This window comes from Zalophus californianus, chromosome 4, assembly GCF_009762305.2.
Source record: "Zalophus californianus isolate mZalCal1 chromosome 4, mZalCal1.pri.v2, whole genome shotgun sequence".
In the NCBI taxonomy this organism is placed as follows: domain Eukaryota; kingdom Metazoa; phylum Chordata; class Mammalia; order Carnivora; family Otariidae; genus Zalophus; species Zalophus californianus.
In genome coordinates this window covers 104,263,254-104,286,860 of record NC_045598.1, presented here as the reverse complement: position 1 = coordinate 104,286,860, position 23,607 = coordinate 104,263,254, and the positions used below count along the sequence as shown (strand labels likewise).

Sequence of the window (23,607 nt, the reverse complement as noted above, 5' to 3'; positions counted from 1 at the left end):
GTATCTAACCGGGCGTGAAAGTCCACGAAAACATCTGGGAAAAAAGGGGTACATTTGCATGTAATCTTAAAGGAAGGGTAGAAGTTCGCCGGGTGGTGAAAGGGAAGCTCATTCCAGATGGACGGGATGTTTCTGAGTGGAAGCAGAGATTGCTGGATGGCGCAGTAGATAATGCCCCGGATTGGGTGTCGGAGCTGGCTGGGGGGCTCCCAGGGATCAGCGCTTCCCTTCCCTTTGTCGCCTGGCGGAGAACCTGCCTCGGGCCGGAAGCTACCGGCTCAGGAATTCTTGCCGTCCAGGCTCTGCTTAGCAGCCCAAAGTGCTGAGGGAATTCCCACGTGAGCGCCACTGTCACGCACGCTGTTTGCAGGAAGCTGCTGTTCACGAGGGGAAGCCACAGTGGGGATTTAAGCAAGGGAGTGACAGGTTTGCAGTTTGGAACGGCGGGAGCAGTGGGGAGAAAAGATCTGAGAAGATTGGGGGCAAGGCGCCAAGTTGGCCATTTGGCAATAATCCGGGTGAGAGATGAAGTCCTGAAGGAGGGCTGTGATAGGAGCCGGGGTGGAGAGGAAGGGATATGTCGTCGGCGAGGTATTTAAAAGGCAAAATAGCAGGATGAGTCCGAATGGATGTTGGGAAGTGAAAGGGAGAGTGGAATCAGCACAAGAGTATGCGGCAGGAAGAATTTTGGGGAGCGGGATGGAAATGGTAAGTTCAGTTTTGGGTCTGTTGGCTTTGAGGTGAGTTGACACAGGCAAGGGGGGTCATCTAGTGGATAGTTGTCAAGATTCGGCATGATTATTTCACACGGTGGATGGCTAAGGATGCCAGGCTTCTGAATCGCAACGGGCTTAATGGACCTCTTCATTTCGAACAGAGCTGTGCTCCGCAGTTGCTTGGCTGCGGCGGGAGGCTGAGGTCCCGCGGGGCCCCGGGCGCCCGAGGCCGGCGCTGCAGCAGCGCCAGGCGGTTGCGAGGCTTTGCCTCAGCCTCCGTGTCCTTTCGGCCTCCACGGCGTCTGTCCAATGAACTGACTTCCAGCTGATCCTCCGCGAGGACTTCCGTGACGGCTACCCTCCAGCCGATGATTTCCGGCCGGCTTTTTCGCCTAAGCGCCTGTGTGGTATTTTCGGCTGCTACCTGAGAGACGGCGCGTGGACCGCTCCGCAGCGTCACAGAGCGCATTCGTGCCTTTGCGGAATTCCCTCCCGCCTTCGCTCTTCGGAGCCACCGTTGCCTCAGGCGCTCACGCTCAGCATCTCCGCGCTCTCATTCAGTCAGCACTAATTTTGGAGTGCCTCCTCCAGCCGCTGAGTTTGACTCCCCCCCCCGCCCCGGCGCTCGCCCCCGCCCCCGCCCCCGCTGTTTCAGGCGCCTGACTACGTTGCTCCTACATTTCCTTACCTCACTTCACACACGTTTGTTACCAAACCAGGGGTTTTCAACTTTTTTTATTATTGCCCCCTCTCACGCCCACCACGAGGCATTCTTTTCAAATTGCCCTCCCTCATGCATGAAATTTTAATATCACAGTTATGCTGTATATCTGTTTATGTACTAGGGCCCTTTGCGGGGGGGGGGAACACAAACCACTGTTGCAGCTAAGATTCCTGCCGCCCCAAACTAGTTTTTGACCCCTGGGCGGGGGGTGGGGAGGTGATGCCACCCCTATTAAGAATGCATGCTCTAGGGGCGCCTGGGTGGCTCAGTTGGCTAAGCGGCTGCCTTCGGCTCAGGTCATGATCCTGGAGTCCCGGGATCGAGCCCCGCATCCGGCTCCCTGCTCGGCGGGGAGTCTGCTTTGCCCTCTGACCTTCCCCTCTCATGTGCTCTCTCTCTCTCTCATTCTCTCTCAAATAAATAAAATCTTTAAAAAAAAAAAAAAAAGAATGCATGCTCTAGACGAGGGGTCCTTAATATTTTGCGGGCTACAGACAGTCCTTTGAGACTATGACAAAAACTATGGAACCTACCCAAGAAAAACATTTGCATATGTATCCAATATCCTGAAGCAAAAATTCCCCAAGGTTCATGGATCCCAATCTAAGAATCCCTGTATTACACTGAACCCTTAAGGAATCTCATTCTCTTAAAACTATTTCTTGAGAGTATTGGAAGGTACCTGGGGTATACAATAATAATTGTAAAAATAATAACAGCTAATACTTACTGAACTCTTACTAATATGCCAGGTACTGTCCTAAGGATGTTATCTGCATTATCTCCGTTAATCCTCATAACAATCCCCTGAGGTAGGTTTTGTTATTACCCCCATTTTAAGATCAGGAAACTGATACTAAGTTACCTGACCAAGGTCACATGCTAAGAAATGAGAGACGCAGTAACTCAACCAAGATCTGCCTGAACCCTAGAGCCAATTGCGCAGTCATATTATACTATATTATATTTACTGAAATAGATACTTGTTGAATGAATGTTTTCCTTTGCTACTTGTCAGCTTTTTAAAAAAGATTATTCATGAGAGAGAGGCAGAGGGAGAAGCAGGCTCCCCGAGGAGCAGGGAGCCCGATGGGGGACTTGATCCCAGACACTTAATCGACTGAGTCACCCAGGCACCCACTTAACAGCTTTCTTATAAGATATTCCCTCTTTAACCGGGTTATAAACACCTAAAGGACAGGAGCTTTTTTTGTGCATCACTTGTTAGCATCTCTCCCTGGAACTTTATGGTATCTTAGAGGTGCTGTCATTGACCCTGTTTTGTCCCTTTACTCTCCCCATCCTGACAATCTCATGTGTTTAGAGTGTGGCGGGTAGAAGCAGGGATGGAATGCAGGGAGGCGGCTGATGTGAAGTACCCAATTTGATGGGTAAGTGGGCAAAGAAACTGTACCAGGAAGTTTTATAAGGCAGTGGTTAAAAACCCTGGAAAGCTCTAAAACCCAGAGCTATGAAGCCAGAGACCTAGATACTGTATGAATCTACTTCTATGAAACTCTAGAAAAGACAAATCTAATGTATGGTGACCAAAGGAGATCAGTGGTTGCCAGGGATGGGGATATTGACTGCAGAGGGGCAAGGGCATTTTCAGGGGCAAAGGAAATGTTCTTAATCTTGATCAAGGGGGTGCTTACATGGGTGTTAAAACCCATTGTTAAATTAAAACCCATTGTTAAACCCATTGTTAAAACCCATTGAACTGTATGCTTTAAATGGATGCATTTTAAAAAAGTTTTTTTTAAATATTCTATTTATTTATTTGACAGAGAGGGAACACAAGCAGGGGGAGTGGAAGAGGGAGAAGCAGGCTCCCCGCCGAGCAAGGAGCCCGATGTGGGGCTCGATCCCAGGACTCTGGGATCAGGAACCGGAGTTGAAGGCAGACACTTAGCCGACTGAGCCACCCAGGCACCTCAAGTGGATATGCGTCTCAAGTGAAAGCATCAGGGCTCTGAGTCTATATTGCCTAGGTTCCAATCCTAGTTTTGCCACTTCTGAGTTGTGTGATTATATCAAGTTACTTAGGCATTCAGGGCCTCAATCTCGTCTGTAAATGGTGATTATCTCATAGGGTTAATTGGGAGGTGGGTAATGTGGTCAGTATAAAGTGGTCAGAAAAGTGTCCATGTCAGGTAAATGCTCATCATTACCACATACCCACTTACCACCTCCTGGGCCATAGTCTTATTTCCCCCTCCTAATATAAGCTGTTGTGGAAAAGAGACAAAACATGGGGCCACTCTCAGTAGGCAATTGACTTACATCCCTTCAAACAAATTTTTTACCTATTAGTTCAACACTCATATTTAGTGGGAGTAAGCAGACATTTATCACAGGCACTAAAGGTAATAATCTTTAACCTATTTGGAATGCTCTTTCATTAAGTTTACTTAATGGGGGCGCCTGGGTGGCTCAGTTGGTTAAGCGACTGCCTTCGGCTCAGGGCATGATCCTGGAGTCCCGGGATCGAGTCCCGCATCGGGCTCCCTGCTCAGCAGGGAGTCTGCTTCTCCCTCTGACCCTCCCCCCATCTCATGTGCTCTCTCTCTCTCAAATAAATAAATAAAATCTTTAAAAAAAAAAATAAAAGTGTCTACTTAATGGATCCCGGGGATATAGCAGTAAATATGCCAGAGGAGATCCCTTAGAACCGACAATCTAAGAAGGAGAAGGCAAAAAATTAAAAAAGTAAATAAATAAAAATAATAATTTTAGAGAGGGATATCTTGTAAGAAGAAACAATAAAGCAGGATGATAGGATAGTACTGGGGAGGGAGAGGGTCGTCTGAAGAGGTGACTTTTTAGTGAAGGCCTGCATGATACGGCAAAGATCTGGGAGAAGGGAGTCCTAGGCAGTGGGACCCCCAAGTGCCAGGGTCCTCTGCTGCGTCTGCACTGGGCATGTTGGAGGCACAGCAGGGAGACCAGTGAGGCGGAAGCAGAGATACGAGGAAGAAGGTTGGGGAGGCAGGTGGGGCCAGATCCCACAGGGCCTTTTAGGCCTTGATTAGGAGTTTGGATATAATTCTTCGTACAGTGGGAAGGCACTGGAGGATTTAAAGAAAGGGGAGTGGTAAAATCTCGTTAAAACTTTCTCTCAAAATTGCAGTGTAACATATTCAAAAAAACACATAGGTCTTAAGTGCATTTTTACCTACGTACCACCCATAGCCCTTAAACCACCCTTAAGATCAAGATGTTAGTACATTTCCAGCACCCAGAGGGCTCCCTTGTGCCCCTTCACAGTCCATTTCCACTTCCTGGTGGTAGCCTCTACTTTCTCCATCGCTGTAGATTAATATGCTTTTCCTTGAACTTGGTATAAATGGAATCATATAGTGTGTGTCTTTTTGGTCCAGCTTCTTTTGCTCAGTCTTTTGTTTGTGAGATCTTTTTATCCCATTGCATATAGTATTTCAGTCTCTTTAAAATTTGCCATGTAATATTCCCTATATGAATATACCACAATTTGTTTATCTAAGTTTAACCATTCTTTGGCTGATAGACATTTGAGGTTTTTGAATATGATGAATGAAGCTGCTAGGAAAATACCCATGCCTGTCTTTTTTGTGGGACATACGCACTCATTTCTCTTGGGAGAGTATCTGCTGGATCAGATTTGATTTTAGAGGATCACCCCGACCACTGAGAATAATGGGTTTTAGCAGAGCAAGATTGGAAGTAGGGAAATCAGTTAAGAGGCTGCCGTGGCAAAGGATAAGATGATGGTGGGTTAGACTAAGGGGTAGTGGAGAAGTGACAGATTTCAGGATATATTTTGAAATGGGGCCAACAAGACTTGATAAAAAAAGGAAACAAGGATAACTCCAAGGTTTCTGGCCTGAACGCCTTGGTGAAGAGTTAAGACCTCAGTCCGAAGTTTGTTTACACATACTACATTTGAAATGCTAAGGAGATATCCATGCAGTGATATTGAGTTGACAGATGGGAGATTTTGAATTTGGGCTTGGTGGAAAGGTCTGCAAGTCACGGGACTATCTGAGCTGACTAGGATAGAGCAGGTGGAAGGGGGGAAAAGGGGCAGGACTGATACCTTAGGAACTCTTATGTTAATGGACTCAGCAAAGAGACAATGAAGGAGTAGCTGGTGGGGTGCATGGGTCTGTGGTTCCTGGGAAAAATGATCCAGTCTTTCCTCAGAACTGGAAAAATATATACGTTTCTCTCTATGACTATAGGATTTCTATTTTAGCAAGTAATGGATGAGTGGAGAGTATGCAAAGTCACCTTAAAGAGAAGAACCAGCTCCCTGCCAGCAAGAAGATTTGGCTGTAACCTAACTGAAAATATTAACATATTTAAATAAAGAATGTATCAAGCTGAAGAGAGGTCAGCAATGGAAGCCTAGTAAAGGGAGAGTCCCTGAGGCCCATACGGGCACAGACTTTCTAAATACCATCCTGGAAACAGTGCTTTAGCCAACAGAATTAGAGTAGTCCAGGAGTTATTGGCAAGGTTGCCCATAGAATAGAGATGGGGGTGGAGAATTGTAGCCAAGAAGAATTTTCTGAACCCATTGGCACGACTCCTTACTGGGGATGGCCAGATGCCATTAAAGATAAAAATATTCCTGTTCAATTATGTCATTGTGCATTTATATGTTAACATTCTGATTCTGATTTGGCTTAAAGAAGAGAATGTGCTGGATTTGAGTCTGAGCAACAGTAAAATTTCTCATGGTAAATTAATACTTCTGTATCATGGATTCGTATTTCAGTAGATTGTAAACTTCGTTGGCACAGTCAAGTATTTCCAAGATGTAGCTTTGAGTGTGTGAAACCCAGGCCCACAGCCCTGTGAAAAATGACATAACGGGAGCCATTTTTAAAAATTGAGCCAGAACAGTCATTTCAGAGGAACTGCCTTGCGCATCCTGTTTCCTAAACCTTTGACCTGGGCCAAACTGCCAACAGTCCAAGACATCCACAGGAACGAGAAAATCTCATTTGAAAAAACTGATAAAAGTGAACTTTTGCCTAGTGACCACTTCACATGACCAGTCAATGAAGTACAAATCTAGCCCTGCTTATCAGCACCAATGAACCTCTTCTTAAAAGCAACTTATCTAGGGACCCCTGGGTGGCTCAGTCAGTTAAGCGTCTGCCTTCAGCTCAGGTCCTGATCCTAGGGTCCTGGGGTCAAGTCCCACATCAGGGCTCCTTGTTCGGCGGGGAGCCTGCTTCTCCCTCTGCCTGTTGGTCCCCCTGCTAGTGTGCTCTCTCTCTCTGACAAATAAATAAATAAATAAAATCTTCAAAAAAATAAAAGCAACTTATCTAATCTTCCTTTTTCCCCCCAATAAAAACCCTGAGTCCACCTCCTGTAATTGGGACACTGTTTGGGTTTCAACCTAAGTCTATGTACACTGAATTGCAATTCTTTGATCCGAAATAAACACTTCACCTTTTGAACTGGTTTCTTGTTTTTAGACTGACATTTCTGTTAGTGGTACATTCAACACTGCAAATCCCACCTGGAGCTCTCTCGGGACGCAGCCTGCCAGGCCTCTCCATGTACCATGTTTCTGCATTCTGAAACCTCCATGTTTAGTAAGGTAGAATCACACACTATTAGATCTGAAAGCGAGCCGATGCAGCATCTAGTCCAAGCGCGCCATTTTCCAGATGAGAAAACTGAGGTTCACAGAAGCAGAGAACCTGAGCAAGAGCCCACAGCTTACCGAAGTGAGAACCCAGGTCAGAGCCTCTGGTCAGTGCTCTGTCCAAAATATCTTAAGCCCTCACCTAGAATAGGTAGACACATTCAGTATATATATATATATATATATCTCCCCAAACCACAGGGCTCCCCTCACCTCTGGAGCAGGGTCAGTCACCGAGTGGTATGTCTGGGATCTCTGAGCCCAGGTTATTGGTACAGGGTCAAGGGAAAGAACTGAAACCAGTTCACTCCTTCCTGCCCCAGAAGCAGAAGTGTGTGTGTATGTGTGTGTGTGTTAAAAAGAATTGGATGGAGCATCGAAGAAGTCCCTTTTTGAGTCATTGGAGCAAATGAATAGAAGGGTTAATGTCCAGTTGGTTAGGCCTGTAAACCCCCCTCAGCTTCCCCTACTCACCTCTGCTGCCACCAACTGAATGGAGGATGGGAGGTCTGCACAGGAAATAAAAAATCAGGGCTGTTTCTGTTTCTGGAAAGAGATGGCAGGGATCTATTCAGGAGTCTCACCTCTGGCAGGTCAGGATTAAAAACCTTGCTATTCTTGATTTCTCTAAAATGGCCAGGTAAACTTGGATTCTGAGCCCTCCGGATTGCGGAGAAGGTCGTGGGAAAGGGGTAGGGCTGGGAGTAGTGGAGAAGGGGAAGAAGGGAGGTGCTTTGGAGGCAGAGAGAACCCCTGAAATTCCTGAGGCCTGCCATCCTAGGAATGGGGCGCTGAGAAAGGGGCTGCCTTGTTCCGCACCTCCCTTTCTGTCTTCCCACTAGTCTTCCTAACATTACTCTTCTTTCCTTAGTGCCTTTCATCTTTTATTAGGAACGGGTTGGGGAAGGGCTGTGTGTCCTCTCCAGCTGTGTCTGTGACAACCCCCTTGGCCCCTTCATCGTTACCCCCTGGTGCCCTGAGGCCCTCCCCATCCTCTTTTCTTCTGCCGCTCCCCACCCCCCCAACAATGGTCTCTCCCGGTGCTCAGTGGCGCTGGGGGGCGGGGGGGGGAGGGAAGAGGCGGGCGGAGGCGGGGCCGGAGCGTGTATGGGGGGGCAGGTCTGCATTGCCGCTTCCCCTGGTACCCGGAGCAGTCAACGCTGCCGCCAGCCCCGCGCCCGGGACCCCCGCCCTCACCCGGGACTCCCTTACCCGGGGCATCCAGGCCAGGTGAGACCCCTCTCTCAGTCTCTTACCTCCACCCCGCCCGGGGCAGAAGCATCCTTGCCTTGCCTTGCAGCCATTTTATCCTCCGATGCTTTGCTTGGGGTGGGGGTGGGGGGCGGATAACCGTTCCCGCTTTAGGGGCGAGGGTGCTGGTGGTGGTCTGAATGGATATTTATTTCAGTTGCTGTGCTGATCAGAATACAGATATGGAGTAAAGGTGTTTTTCTCTACCGTAGCCAAGTCGCTACTACCCTCTCGGATATTAACGGGGTGGGTTTTTTTTTTTTTTTTTTTAGGTGGGATAGGGTTCCCTCAAAGTCCAATGCCCTCCTCACCTTGCACACCCTCCCCCTCTCCCCCCACCCAATGATAAGTGACCTTGGCTGGGGCCAGAGAATGGATACTGCCTCAGTCTGCTCCTGGACTTGGGGGGGGGCGGGCGGTGGAAGAAGGGCAGGTGAAGGAGGAAGGGAAGGGAAAGGAAGAATGGAGAGGTTGGGTAGAGAGGTGGTAAACGACCCGGGTTGAAGTGCGCATGGCGGGGCTTTGGGCCGTCGCTCCCAGGCAGGGGGAAGGGGTATTGAGTGATAATGGGCACTTGCCCAGAGGCAGGACTAAGGGGGCGGGGGGGGGGGGAGGCACTCGGAGAATGGGTTCAGTCAATTCTAGGGGCTCCTCTTTTATGCCAGAGCAGAGGCAAGATGGGGTAGGGGTTGCTGGGGGGCTATTGCTGCAAATGCTGGTAGCGGCGGTCTTATGCCTGTGCTTCGGAGGTCTCTGCCTGCCGCCCTTCCTCTCTCTATTCCTCTGCTGTGTGCATTCTCAGCTGACACCTTCATCTTTTTTTCCCCTCAGAACTGTGAATGCTCCATCTTCCTAACCCTGGGATAGGATGTAGGGAGAGGAGGTTCAGCCTTGGGCCTCCTGGGTGGGGGCTGAGGCTCAGTCACCCAGCCGTAACAGGGAGGGGAGCTCCAGCACATCCCCCCTGTTTTACCCCACCTCCCCGTTGGTGGATGTGTTAACTCACTGCTTCTTAATGACCTTGTCACCTGGGCTAGGGAGGGTTGGGGAATCCGGGTGACTCCCAAAGTCAGGGACTTTGATTGGGGTGGGGGCTTCTGGACCCTCTTATCCTCCTGAAGGGAAGCATTTGCTCAGGAGCCCCCTCCCCCATTCTGCAGAAAATCTCCTGGGCACATTTTTCCGGTCAGGTGGAGCCAGCCAACCTTAAAGGGCCACGTAACCCTGAATCTTGTCTCCTATAACCTCCACCTCTTCAAGTCCTGTCTCTCTCCCACAGGCTTAGCCATCCTGTGCCGCTTTGGGGGCTAAAAATAGCACCACTTCCTCACCAACTCAAAGAATTTGCCTTCATTCTCTCCTTTCTGACCTCCTGGGCTCATTGGCTCTGGGGAAGCTGGCTGCTGAGACATCATATCCTGCTGTGGCTCTGGGGGCCTTATCTACCCTACATGTACCTCTCAGGGATAAATAGTGTTGACAAACACAGGATGTGGCTTCTGGTGGGTCCATCTGTCTCCTTCAGGGTTTGGGGGTGGGGAAAGATCCTAGATGGGAAAGAAAGGAGACAAAAGCAAATGGCCATGCAGTGAGGGGATGCCACAGTTCTCTCTCATGCATGGAGGGTGGCTTGGGCCTTGAACTACAAAGAAAAGAAGGTGACATAGGGGTCACTGGTTTTGGTCATCATGGTCCACTGCTCACATCTGGCCCGAGGGGCTAAGGCCCTGCTTGCCAGTGCTTCTCTCTGAGCCACGTAGCGTGACTTACCCCCTTCTACCAGGGCTCCTGTATGCGTGTGTGACATTTAATGAAGGCCCTGGATGAGTGGGAGCAGGGGGCAGGATATTTTTAGGGGAATGATCTCTGATCAGAATCTCGTCCTGCTTCCTCTGCTTCTATGAAGGAAAGGGGGTTCTCCTATGCTTCCCTCTGGAGGATGTCTTTTTTGGGGGGAGGCCCAAGGCCCCCTTCATTCTATCCTGGCCTCCTACGCAGTGCGGTATTTGTGGACTCCTTTTTCCTTGACCCCTGGAGGAGGAGCAGAAAGGATTAAGGGGGATTAGGAAAGGAGGCCCTGGAGAAAAGAGGTGCCGCTATGGACCTTAGACCCCCATGCTGGAAAAGTATGGATCTGATCAGCCATTTCTATTCCCGCCCGCACCAGGGAAGGGGTCCATGGATGATGTCCTGAAGGAAGGTGTCAGCAGCCAGACATCGCTTCTTCTCCATGACCTCAGGTTCCAGATCTCCCCTTTTTTGTCTGGAGGGAGACAGTGTGGGCCCATCTTCTGGAATTGATTTGAACACAGAGGGGTCTTGGGCCTCTGTTTTGGGAGGATACTGGGCAACAGCTTCCAAGTATGACCCCCTGTTCTTCCCTTGCTGCTTCCTGCTACCTTCACATTTTTTTTTTCAGTCTCGTAGGAAGGAGGAAAACCAATATTTATAGAATATCTACCGTAAGGTTGAATTCTCTTGTGTACTCAGAAAACTAAAATTACCCCCAGTTTAAATATAAGGACACTGAGGTTTAGGGAAATTAAATAATTTGCCCAAGAGCAGTCAGTAAGTAAATCGCAGAGCTGGGATTTCAACTTGGGTCATATAAGTGTCACGTGCTCTGCCCTGAACCAGGTTTCTCCTTGCCAATATCCCTTTCTACTCCTTACCCTCATGAGCATCCAGAGGTGGCTTTTGTTCTGGGGTCTCATGAGGGAGTGGAGAGGATCTCACTATATTATCATCATCACAAAGAGTAATGATTAGTATTCCTTCATCACTTTGTATGTGCCAGGTACTATGGTAAGGAGCTTATACACATTATGTCATTTAATCCTTACTTTCCCCTTCTTAAGTAAGAGGAAACTGAGGCCTGGATGTTCAGAGTCATGGCTGAGGTCACTTAACTCGTAAGTGCTGAAGCAAGAAGTCAAACCTACATCTCTCGGACTCTGGAAGGCAACATTTACCACTGAGAAGACCCCTCCTTGTGAGGCCTGTAAACATGGAACCTGAGGGGAAGGGTGTGGAAGCCTCACTTCAGGCACCATCAGTGGACTGAAGCCAACAGTTGGGAGGACTTGGTTCCCCTACACATTCTCTCCAAGCTCTGCCCCAAGTGAGAAAGCCAGACTGGACTAGAATAGAGAATTCTGGTTACTCATATTTCCTGTTTTGTTCTTTGCAGGTTGGTGGTAAAGCAAGGGATCTGATGTTGATGTGGGGCAGGGGATCAGGAGGAGGGCTCTAGGTGACCCTGACTCTGGAGCAAATCTCATAGGACTGATCTCCAAGGTCAAAGTAAGGGGCCTTATGCTGAATGGTCCACAGTTGGTTCAGGTCGTCATCCCTTTTTACTGAGGGCGGGCTTAAAGCCAGGAGACCATCTTGAACACATGGTCCCAGCGGGGCTCTGGGTTGTCGGGAGCTCTATCTTGGCCTTCTTGACCATCTTAGGCTTCACAACCTCCTTCCCCCCCCCTTTTATATTTTCCAGATCTCCAGAAGCTTCTAGAGAAGAAGTAGGCGGCCTTTCCTGAGTTATCCTGGCTCCCCAGCTTAGCCCCCACAACCTGGCTCCCCCTTTCCTTCCTATTCCCCTGCTCCCCCTCTCCCTTCCCCATGTATCCAACTGAATTGGCCAGAACTGCTCTCCCTCCTTTCCCCTCCTAGACATCCCTATTTTCTCCTATTCCATGCCCAGAGATATCTGAACACATTTCATCTAAATAACTGGGGGAAGGAGACTTTCTGACTTCACAAGTCCTTGAGCAAAATCTGAATAAGGAGCAGGGAGTGACGGAGACCTAGTGAAGCATTCCCAAAGACTCATCATGGAAGAAGGCTTCAGAGACCGGGCAGCTTTCATCCGTGGGGCCAAGGACATTGCCAAGGAAGTCAAGAAACATGCGGCCAAGAAGGTGGTGAAGGGCCTGGACAGAGTCCAGGACGAATATTCCCGTAGATCCTACTCCCGCTTTGAGGAGGAGGAGGATGATGATGACTTCCCTGCCCCTGCTGATGGCTATTACCGTGGGGAAGGGGCCCAGGATGAGGAAGAAGGCGGCGCATCTAGTGATGCCACTGAGGGCCACGATGAGGATGATGAGATCTACGAGGGGGAATATCAGGGCATCCCCCGGGCGGAGTCTGGGGGCAAAGGCGAGCGGATGGCAGATGGGGCTCCCCTGGCTGGAGGGAGGGGGGGCTTGGGCGATGGGGAGGGCCCCCCTGGAGGCCGAGGGGAGGCACAACGGCGTAAAGAACGGGAAGAGCTAGCTCAGCAGTATGAAGCCATCCTCCGGGAGTGTGGCCACGGCCGCTTCCAGTGGACACTCTACTTCGTGCTTGGCCTGGCGCTGATGGCTGATGGTGTGGAAGTCTTTGTGGTGGGCTTTGTGCTGCCTAGTGCTGAAAAAGACATGTGTCTGTCAGACTCCAACAAAGGCATGCTAGGTAAGACACACTGGGGGGCCCTCCAGCCCTGTCCTGCCCCAAACTCTAGAAACACCTCTGCTTGTGAGAACCCCTGTCCTTACCACTGGGCTCCCTAGGATCCTGGTCCCAAGATGTCCCCAGAGGGCTTGGAGTTCCTCTGCACACTCTCCCCTCACTCCTTCCTCTTGAGCCTGGGTCACACGAGGCCGTTCGTGCTGGGCTGGGGCTTGGGCGGTGGTCTGCTTAGTTAGTTCTGCAGGAGGTGGCCATGGTGGCATGGACCCCTGTTGGGAGTGTTCAGGGGCCAGTGAGTGGCCTCTAATGGCCCTTCCTCATGTGGACCCTGAGGGAGGAAACCCCCTAGACTCACCCACAAAGGATCTGTTGGTCTTGCTCTGCTCCCAAGTTGCCATGAGATCCTGGGCAGATCCCCACTCCTTGGGGCTTAGCTGAAGCATGGCTAAAATGCAGAGTTTGGAATAGATGAGTTTTAAGATCAGTTCTAACTCTGAAAGTAGGAAGGAAATAAGGAACAGGAGAGTTCAAGGACCAGAAGCACTGGAGCTGGGTTCTGTGTGGGGGATTTCATTGGGGGACTGAAGGGATGGAGCCGCTTTCCCAGGGATGCAAGAGACCCCTCCTGCTGCCCTGAGGGCATCAGGGCTGGGAGAGGAGAGGGGACCGTAGGAGGGTCTGGGAGTCTTGGCCGCTCCGTTCCTCCTTCCAGGCAAGCCAGAGATGGGGGTGGTGTGTGTGTGTGTGTCAGAGAGAGAGACAGGGACAGAGAGACAGAGGGTGAGGTGAGAGCAAGCAAGAGAGAGCGGGAGGGAGAGAAAGAAAGAATGCTAGGGGTCTTTCATGTCTGCATTCCTGCCTTTGAACCCCTGGCCTGCAGGGATGGCATTCCGTCTTTGCTCACCCCCTCTTTACTTGCTCTAGTCTCTGGGTAGACTTAGCTGTTCTAGAAGTCCTCCCAGCTCCTTGATCCATTCTGCTGCAGCTCTAGCTCACTTAATGCTCAACAAGTGTGAGAACGGAAGCATGTCTGCTCATAGACCTGCTGCCTCTGTTTCCCTCCTTTAGGCCTTATAGTCTACCTGGGCATGATGGTGGGAGCCTTCCTCTGGGGAGGTCTGGCTGATCGGCTGGGTCGGAGGCAGTGTCTGCTCATCTCGCTCTCAGTCAACAGCGTCTTCGCCTTTTTCTCATCTTTCGTCCAGGGCTATGGCACTTTCCTCTTCTGCCGCCTCCTTTCTGGGATTGGGTGAGTGGCCACTTCCTAAGCCCCCGGAGGCAATCCTGAAGGAGGACTGTGCCTTGGTCACTGTTGTATTTCTGGAGCCCAGCACAGTGCCAGGCACACCAGATGTACCTCAAATCTGTATGAATTGAGTGAATGAATTCCTTTCTCCTACCATCTTTAGGCCAGCTTCCCCCTGTCCAGGACCCATCTACTGCCTGCCCGGAACACCGTTCCATGTCTGGTCCGCTCCTGAGTCCTCCATCCCACCCTCTAGTTCCATTTGGAGCCTGGCTCCATGAAGAGGCCTGGTGGGTCTCAGCCTATCACTGGGCGCCTGCGAGCCCTTGAGTTATCCCCTTCCCCCTTGACGTATTTCCTGCATTTGACAACAGACCTTGTTAACACCCACAGCTGCCGGAACTCTGAAGCCTTGACCCATCCACGCTCCCACACTCCCCGAGCCACCAGCATGCATTCTTCGCCCTGGCTGCAAGCTCTTTCCTGGCCTGCTCCCACATACCTGCCCTCAGACTCCTCTCTGCCCATCTTTTTCCTTTGGGGATTTCCCTCTCGTCCATAATTATCTTCCCTCTCTTGCAACTCTGTAGTCATCTTCAAGATGCAACGTTTGGGCCTCCCCTTTCCCTGAGACCTCCCTGCCTGTCTCCCAGGGTCCCAAGGATGGGTGCTTACTGGCTGCTGGTGAGGGAGTGTACTGGGCACTAAGAAGTCTCTTTACTGAAGTGTGGAAGATGAAAGGCGCTTGGGGATGCCGAGCACTGGGGCAGGGGATCAGGAACAGGGCCGTTTTCTAATGCTTAATTCTTACAATGCCCTCCAGGATCGGAGGGTCCATCCCCATTGTCTTCTCCTATTTCTCGGAGTTTCTGGCCCAGGAGAAGCGTGGGGAGCATTTGAGCTGGCTCTGCATGTTTTGGATGATTGGTGGAGTGTATGCAGCTGCTATGGCCTGGGCCATCATCCCCCACTACGGTGAGCAGCCCCCAGGGAATGCACCCCAGCCTCTCCCTCCTCGCTTGGGTGCCTGGTGGTGGGAGCCCCCAGCCTCTGGCCTCTCTGCTGATGCTGACTGTCCCCGCCAGGGTGGAGCTTTCAGATGGGGTCCGCTTACCAGTTCCACAGCTGGAGGGTGTTTGTTCTCGTCTGCGCCTTCCCTTCCGTGTTTGCCATCGGCGCTCTGACCACACAGCCTGAGAGCCCCCGCTTCTTCCTGGAGGTGAATGGGGCAGGGGGTCCTGTGTTCAAGCGCTCACGGTGGGTTTGGTTTGTGGGACCCTCGCAGGGTCCACACTTCTGGGGACTTTATCTTGCTTCCTTTGTCTTCTGATGTGTCTCCAGAGGGGCTCTGTGCGTGGAGAAACCAGGGTAGCTGCTCACCCACGGGTGGCTTAAGATTTTGTAGGCAGGGGCCCCGGCCCTGACTTTATAGCTCAAGAGAAGTTCCCACCCTCTGCTTCGTCCCCTTTCAAGTAGATCTTGGTCCAGCAGGGTTAGGCTGCTGCTCCTCTGACGATCCCCTTGCCCTCGTCATCAGTTCCCTTGTTTTCAGTTTTCTCTTCCCATCGTACCAGGAGATCCTGGGGGCCAGGAGCTGTAGCTGTCTCCAGGGTCCCCTTACCCTTGCCCGAGTCCGATTATATTTTGCCGTATCCCTACTTGGGGCCCTTTCTGAAGTGGGTGATGTCCGTGCCCACAGGTCAGAGGTAGGGGTGGGAGCATTTCTGTATCCTGTGACTAGAGAAGCCATAGGGAGGGGGCCTATTACCCTGGCTCAGGGAGGAGCTAACCGGATATGGAAACTGTGTCTGTGGTTCTAGAATGGGAAGCACGACGAGGCCTGGATGGTGCTGAAGCAGGTTCATGACACCAACATGCGAGCCAAGGGGCATCCTGAGCGCGTCTTCTCAGTAAGCCAAAGCCCTGCCCGCGACCCTCCACGGCCCTGCGGTCCCAGGCCCAGCGGCCCCTCTCTGGATACCACCCCCTCCCTTCCCTGACCTCTCCGACCACACCCTCCCTCCATGTCATCTCTCAGGGTGTGATGGCACAGCCGCCCCTGCCTGCATTTTGTTACCATAGGAGAAACGGAGGCGCCTGAATGGGGTTGGGAAATACAGACTATGTGACTGCTAACCCCTTCTCTTGACCCCAGGTAACCCACATTAAGACGATTCATCAGGAGGATGAGTTGATTGAAATCCAGTCAGACACAGGGACTTGGTACCAGCGCTGGGGGGTCCGGGCCTTGAGCCTGGGGGGGCAGGTAATGAGGGATGGTTCGGCGAAGAGAGAGAAGGGAGTGGGAGAGGCGGAGACAAAGTCAGGGCTGTGGGGGCGGGGTGGGGGCTGAACTGAGGGAAGGGGTTAGCTAGGAGAAGGGGGTGGCTGGGGGTGCTGGAAGTTAGCGCAGCCACTCTCTGACTTTGTTCTGTTCCACCTAGGTTTGGGGGAATTTCCTCTCCTGTTTCGGTCCAGAATATCGACGCATCACTCTGATGATGATGGGTGTGTGGTTCACCATGTCATTCAGGTGAGGCGGCGTGTGGGGGCGGTGGGGATCTCAGTCCTGAAGCCCGAATGGAAGTTGGATAGGCTGGGGATGGGGTGGTGGTGGGAGACTGTTTTAGGCCGAGGGCAGAGCAAATGCGTGGGAGATAAGAGAGTGTACAGTGGCGGGGGGGGGGTAGAAAAACGAGAAGTCCCCCAGACCCACGGCAATTGGTGAAGGGAGGAGTAGTGGGGGTGGAGGCTGGAGAGGTGGGCAAGGTCCTGACTCTCTATCCCCTCACTTCTGGACCCCCCCGGTCCTCATCCTGAGCCTTGTCTGATTCCATCGTCCTGGACTCTTCAGCTACTATGGCCTGACTGTCTGGTTTCCTGACATGATCCGCCATCTCCAGGCGGTGGACTACGAAGCCCGCACCAAACTGTTCTCTGGGGAGCATGTGGAGCATGTGACCTTTAATTTCACCCTGGAGAATCAGATCCACCGAGGGGGACAATACTTCAATGACAAGTACGTGGGGACCTTTCCATTTCACTTTATGAGCCTGGGAGTTCGGAGACAGGGTGTTTGGGGGTAAATACCTGTGGTTTCTCCTCAATTCCAAGGGAACAAGTGTTGGAGGAGGGTATGAGGATGAGGGAAAGTATGTCTCATCATCCTGGCCTTCCAGGTTCATTGGGCTACGTCTGAAGTCAGTGTCCTTCGAGGATTCCCTATTTGAGGAGTGTTATTTCGAGGATGTCACTTCGAGCAACACATTTTTCCGCAACTGCACATTCATCAACACTGTGTTCTATAACACTGGTAAGGTGATGTGGCCGGTGGCAGGCAGACCAAAGGGCTGGGTGGACCCTGAAGAGGGGAGAAGGAGCCTTTCTCATTCCCTAGCTCAGGGTTCACAAGCTGAGCTCTCTGGGGCCCTGGTGCTATGGGGGCCTACTAGCTACCACCAAGAATTCCAAAACTCGAATGGAAATTGAACATTTTTCTGTAATAGTTTTAAGAATATCTGGCAAAAGCATCAAATTTCTTTGCCTTTGAGCTGGAATTAAAGCAACTCTGTGGTGTTATTAATGCACTTTTGAAGAGGAAAAAAAACAACAAAAGGGCTATTTGGTGGGTAAAAGGTTGGAAATCATTGCATTAGTCCGGGGCTTTTTTTTTTTTAAAGATTTATTTATTTATCTGAGGGGTAGAGGGAGGGGGAGAGAAAGAATCTCAAGCAGATGCGTGGAGCCCCACACAGGGCTTGATCCCACTACCCTGAGATCACCACCTGAGCCCAAATCAAAAGTCGGCCGCTTAACCGACTGAGTCACCCACGCACCCCACATTAGTCCAGTTTTTCAAACAGTGATTCTCAAACTATATGCACATGAAATGCTGCTTTGTCAGCTAGACTGAGGATCCCACCTCTAATGGAGTACTGGGTGAGTTTTTCCCACCTTGCAGGGAAAAATAATGGAAAGGACTTGCAATGATTTTTAATATCTGGCTCAGTAATTTTTCCTAGACCCATGGCACCACTATTGCTTATAGTCAGCTAGGGCAGACAAAAAGAATGAATAAGAAGCAAAGATTATTAATGAGACAACTCGGAAACAGCCAGTTCCACTGTTCCATTTCATAGACTATGGTCATCTCCTGCACCATAGGAAAAATCCTAGCTCCTAGGGTGCTATCATTTGATGTTTTGTAATGAAGGTCCTGAGCAATTATTTTGAGAGCCCTGCCTCCCCCCCCGCCGACTAACCCCACAAAGGCAGCGCCCTGAGCCCTAAAAGCAGTGGCAGCCTCCCTCCCACATTTCACTGACCGCCTGCCTCTCTTGGTCTCGGCCCCTAGACCTGTTTGAGTACAAGTTTGTGAACAGCCGTCTGGTGAACAGCACGTTCCTGCACAACAAGGAGGGCTGCCCGCTGGACGTGACAGGGACGGGGGAAGGCGCCTACATGGTGTACTTTGTCAGTTTCTTGGGGACGCTGGCTGTGCTTCCCGGGAACATCGTGTCTGCCCTGCTCATGGACAAGATTGGCAGGCTCCGAATGCTTGGTAAGGGGCAGGTGGCTGCTGGTGTGTGTCAGAACTGATTTGGGAGCCGGGGAGCAGGGCGAGGCTGTCAACACGCTTCTTACCTCATTCTGAAGGAAGAGCTTAGCCAGAGAAGGTTTTCTCTCTCTTGTCTTCTGTTTAGGTCTTGGCTGCAAGATGGGGTGGGGCCTGGCATGGAAGCTTCTCTGGGGGGTAAAGGAGGTAGGCAGAATAGCAAGCACACAGGCTTTGAGGTTATGGGTTTTGAATCTCAACCCCACCCCCTAGCTTGGGCAAGTTGCTTCACCTCTGTGAGCCCAAGTGTCTCATCCTGTAAAACGGGGGTGATGACAGTACCTGCCCCATTGAGTTGCTGTATTAGATCAATGCATGTAAAGCATCAAGCTCCTTGGCCCATAGCTGTCATTGAAGAGATGGTTGTTGCTGATATTATTAATAAAAAGATAATTATAAGGGAGGTTGGGGATGAGTGAAGAGCCTTCCTTTTGAGTCCTTTGGGAAGAAGAGTCTCATCCTGGGCTACCCTCAAGCCTGGTTGATGGCACGGGGTGGGTTGTGGATGGGCATCACTGTGGCCAGGTTCATGGTCCCTCCTTTTCCTGACTCCAGCTGGCTCCAGTGTGATGTCCTGTGTCTCCTGCTTCTTCCTGTCATTTGGGAACAGCGAGTCAGCCATGATCGCTCTGCTCTGCCTTTTTGGGGGGGTCAGCATTGCATCCTGGAACGCGCTGGACGTGTTGACTGTTGAACTCTACCCCTCGGACAAGAGGTAGTTGGAGTGTCGTGGGGGCAGGGCCACCGGTTTCGGGCCTCTGTAAGGAAGCGGGCTGAATGGGAGATCATCTTTAGGGTTAGAAGGACACACATTCCCATTGAGTTTCTCCTGTAGGAGCTGGTAACTTTTGTATTCACTCCTTGAAGTCTTAACTATTAACCTAATTTTTTGGTCTTCTTTTCCCCTTGCCTCCCAATCTGTATTCCCTGTGGTGTACATCCCTCCCCTCTCTCATCTTTCTGTCCTTCCTCTCCTTCTCGGACACTGCCTGCCCTCTCTCCTCCACTTTCCCACCTACTCACCAATCCCCCACAAACCCTCCCGTGCCTCTTCCTTGTCTCCCCTTCGTACTGCACTGGGGGCTCCTGAGCAGGACCACAGCCTTCGGCTTCCTGAATGCCCTCTGTAAGTTGGCGGCCGTGCTGGGGATCAGCATCTTCACATCCTTTGTGGGAATCACCAAGGCTGCCCCCATCCTGTTTGCCTCAGCTGCGCTTGCCCTCGGGAGTTCTCTGGCCCTGAAGTTGCCGGAGACCCGGGGGCAGGTGCTGCAGTGAGCTCCGCAGGGCTTTTGAGGGCGGCAGGCACACTGTGAGACCAACGGCTCCTTCTCCCTCCCTGCCCTGCCACCCTGGCCTGAGAAGCCTCAGTCCCCACTGCCCTGTGTTCCGTGTCTTAGCCATGTGTGTGTGCGTGCGCGTGTGCATGTGTGTGACCCGTGGGCAGGAACTACAGGGAAGGCTCTCGCGTCCCAGTTTCGGGATACAGCTCAACTCCCCACCTCCTACCCCCGTTGACTCTGCACAAGAGAAGGCTTGGCCCCACCCTTCTCCCCCACTGTTAGTGAGGGGCCCTAGCTCTTCCTGGCTCTAGGGGGTCCAGAACAGGCCTCCTGCCCTCCCCTGCATCCCCTCTGCCCAGGCCCTGGTGAAACCGTGGGCATGTGGTTATGCTGGGGGCTGGGGCTCGGTGTAGTCTATGGACCAAAAGAACTTCTTAGAGTTAGAAGGGCCTCAGGTGCCCTCTCACGCCTGCTGGATGCTGGGGAAGTAGCAATAAACCTCAGCCCCCTGGCCTCCACACCCCCCTCAATTTGGGCTACAAGTAAGAAGCCTGAGTTTTATGAAATTAACTTTCTGATTCTTATTTATTTATAGATTAAGTTCTGAGGCAGCTCAGCAGGACGGTGTGTGTGAATGCATGTGTAACACTTTGTGTGTGTGTATGTGCCGTGGGGCGGGGTGTCACTATATTGTCCTAAGATACGAGCCAAGGCTAATCTCCGTGGACACACACACTACCCTGCCTCCCGTGGTCCCTCCCCTAATCTTGTTTCTGTGCCAGGCCTGGGAGGGGGGAGCCCTGGGCCAGGCTAGGATGAGTCCCACAGCCTAGACAGATCTGAGGGCCCCTGACAAGGTCCATCTCCTCCCCTCTTCTCAAGAAGCACAGGCCTCTGGAGTGCGAGGCTCCGCCCACTATAGCACAGACAGGGATGGCACAGCCGCCCTCCCACCCCCAACCTGTTCCCTCACAGGCAGGGTAGCAGGGGAGGGAAAGAAACCAGGCATATGGTCAAACCAGCAGATCAAAAAGCACAAGGAGCTGGGGCAGGGGCAGGAAGCAGGGGCCCTCCCAGCAACTCCTCTGGAGTGGGAAGAGGTTGGGCAATAAGCCAGGGACCCCTAATGTGGGACCAGAAGCCTCAGTTTCCCCATCTCACCTTTCTACATGATAGCCCCTGTAGGTTAAGCTGCCCTTGCCTCACCCCACTGTGTGGCTGCTTTCTTTGGTGCCCTCCTGCCCCCCCACTGTAGCTGTGATGTGTTGTAGTTTTTTGCTGTTTGTAAAATGTTAAAAAAAAAAAAAAGAAGTGAAAAGGAAAAAAAGTGAAAACACAAACAACAAAAAAAGAAAATCCAAATTCACCCTCGTCATGTTGTGTCTGGTGCGCCCACCCTATGGTCCCTCCCCCCATTTTGTAACACTGAATCAGGTGGGGACTGTCGAACTCTGGTGTCTGTGCTCAAAGGACCGCCTTCTCCAGTGCCCAGTGTACGGGTGTGTACCCCCTTTCCTCGCCCTTCATTTGCTGGACGCAGCCTTCTCCCCTGTGCCCCCTGGAGGGACCCATCCATCTCTCCTGCTCTCCTGGGGAACCCCCCTAAACCCAACTCTGTTGATGTGAATAATGAAAATATTGATGAAAAAGAAAAAGGAAATAAATCCTTAAAATCCCAAATGCCTACGTCTGCTTCTTTGCTGCTCCAGCTGCATTCAACTCTGTCCTGCCTGTGGGAGGGGAAGGTGGTGAGATGGAAATACTATTCTTCTCTCCCTAAACTGAAGGCCAGAATGACACGACGCGCCACATTTATTTTCTCCCTTGGCCTATCCTGACCTTTTCACTTCTGGAGACGGGAGGGTCCTCTCAGTCTCCCAGATTTGAAAGCTTGGGGTAATATCCTACAACTCTGTAGCCAAAAAGCTAGTAACTGGTTTAAAAAAGGGGCTAAAGTCTTGAATACACATTTCTCCAAAGACATACAAATAGCTAACAGGGATATACGAACAGCACTAACCATCAAAGAAATGCAAATCAAACCCACAATGAGACATCATTTCACACCTGTCCGGATGGCTATTACCGAAAACCAACCCACCCCCCAAACTCAAAACAAAAGAACTAAATGGTGTTGGTGAAGATGTGGAGAAACTGGAACACTTGCATATTGGTGGGAATACAAAATGGCACAGCTGCTATGTCAAAGAGTATGGAGGTTCCTCAGAAAATTAAAAATAGAACTACCATATGATCCAACAATCTCACTTCTGGATATTTATCAAAAGAACTGAAACGAGGATCTTGGCAATATCAGCACTCCCATGCAGCACTATTCACAATAGCTAAGACGTGGAAACAACTTAAATGTCCATCCACAGATGAGCTGATAATGAAAATGTGGTCTATACATTCAATGGAATGCTATTCAGCTTCTAGAAAATAAGGATATTATGCAGTATGTGATGACATGGATGAACCATGAGGACATTAAGTCAAATAAGCCAGTTACTGAAACACAAAGACCAAATGATCTCATTAGTTATCTAAAATAGTCAAATTCATAGAATCAAAGAGTAGAATAATGGTTGCCAGGGGTAGGGGAGGGAAGGAAATGGGGAGTTACTAACCAAACGGCATAGTTTCAGAGCAAGATGAATAAGCCCTAGAGATGTGCATGACCCTGTACCTATAGTAGACCTCAGGTTAAGTGTTACTACCACAATAAAACAGAACTTAAAAAATAAAATGTAAAGGGCGCCTGGGTGGCTCAGTTGGTTAAGCGACTGCCTTCGGCTCAGGTCATGATCCTGGAATCCCGGGATCGAGTCCCGCATCGGGCTCCCCGCTCAGTGGGGAGTCTGCTTCTCCCTCTGACCCTCTTCCCTCTCGTGCTATCTCTCATTCTCTCTCTCTCTCTCAAATAAATAAAATCTTTAAAAAAAAAAATAAAATAAAATTTAAGGCCCGCCTGGGTGGCTCAGTCAGTGAAGTGCCTTTGGCTCAGGTCATGATCTCAGGGTCCTAAGATTGAGCCCCCATGCTGCTGCCAGGCTCCCTGCTCAGCGGGGAGTCTGCTTGTCCCTCTCCCTCTGCCCCCTTCCCACTTGTGCGCATGCGCGCTCTCTCAAATAAATAAAATTTTCAAAACAAACAAAAACTTGGGAGTGTTTCTTGAGAATAGAGCCAGCTTTCCTCCAAATCCTCTTCTGTGTCTTTTAAAGATATGGATTCCAGATTCCATTCCGTGGAATCAGAAGTTTTCTTTGGAAGAGGGGGCACCTAGAATCCACATTTGAAATAAGTTCCCATAGGAATTCTTATCTGTGAGGAAATCTGGAAACCGCGGCCTGGGGATTCCCTGGGACTCCCTCTCATTCACGTTTCTGTTCTAATCAAGCCACTTTCTGACTTTTCAAGGTAGCTCTCAAAACTCCTTCCTTTCCATTCCTAGAGCTGGCCTTGACTGAAGTCAGGGTCCCACCTTCCCCTTTGATCTCTGTGCCTCCCATCTCGTATGTCACCTCACTCACACATCACTGCCAGCTCACTCTGCCCCCAAATGCTCTTTGGTATGCCCTTCCTCAAAACTCAGTGACTTCCTACTGTCCAACCAGGTGTAGTCTAAACTGTAGCTCAAAATGATCAAGATACATGTTCATCTATTTCTTTA

At 50.8% G+C, this 23,607-nt stretch overlaps 1 protein-coding gene and 1 long non-coding RNA gene across 5 annotated transcripts; one reads left to right on the top strand and one right to left on the bottom strand.

Moving 5' to 3' along the window:
- The first annotated feature begins 8,164 nt into the window (after positions 1 to 8,164).
- Positions 8,165 to 21,300, top strand: SV2A (synaptic vesicle glycoprotein 2A). 4 transcript variants are annotated; one of them, XM_027607075.2, is made up of 14 exons: positions 8,196 to 8,314; positions 11,526 to 11,638; positions 11,835 to 12,793; positions 13,859 to 14,039; positions 14,860 to 15,011; positions 15,122 to 15,255; positions 15,857 to 15,946; positions 16,192 to 16,302; positions 16,481 to 16,569; positions 16,891 to 17,055; positions 17,216 to 17,349; positions 18,391 to 18,597; positions 19,207 to 19,366; positions 19,746 to 21,300. In XM_027607075.2, exons 3-14 carry the CDS (start codon positions 12,172 to 12,174, stop codon positions 19,927 to 19,929), a joined length of 2,229 nt encoding a protein of 742 aa, XP_027462876.1. In that variant the 5' UTR covers positions 8,196 to 8,314; positions 11,526 to 11,638; positions 11,835 to 12,171; the 3' UTR covers positions 19,930 to 21,300. The 4 variants fall into 4 exon arrangements, with proteins under 4 accessions (XP_027462869.1, XP_027462876.1, XP_027462884.1 ...); XM_027607068.2 differs by lacking the exon at positions 11,526 to 11,638 and having other exon boundaries at positions 8,165 to 8,314; XM_027607083.2 differs by lacking the exons at positions 8,196 to 8,314; positions 11,526 to 11,638 and adding an exon at positions 9,616 to 9,837.
- Positions 12,803 to 14,011, bottom strand: LOC113929919. Its single transcript, XR_003522361.1, has 3 exons — positions 13,873 to 14,011; positions 13,146 to 13,235; positions 12,803 to 13,059 (listed from the first exon to the last, which is right to left on the bottom strand). It is a non-coding gene; the product is annotated as an uncharacterized LOC113929919 (long non-coding RNA).
- Positions 21,301 to 23,607: the final 2,307 nt, after the last annotated feature.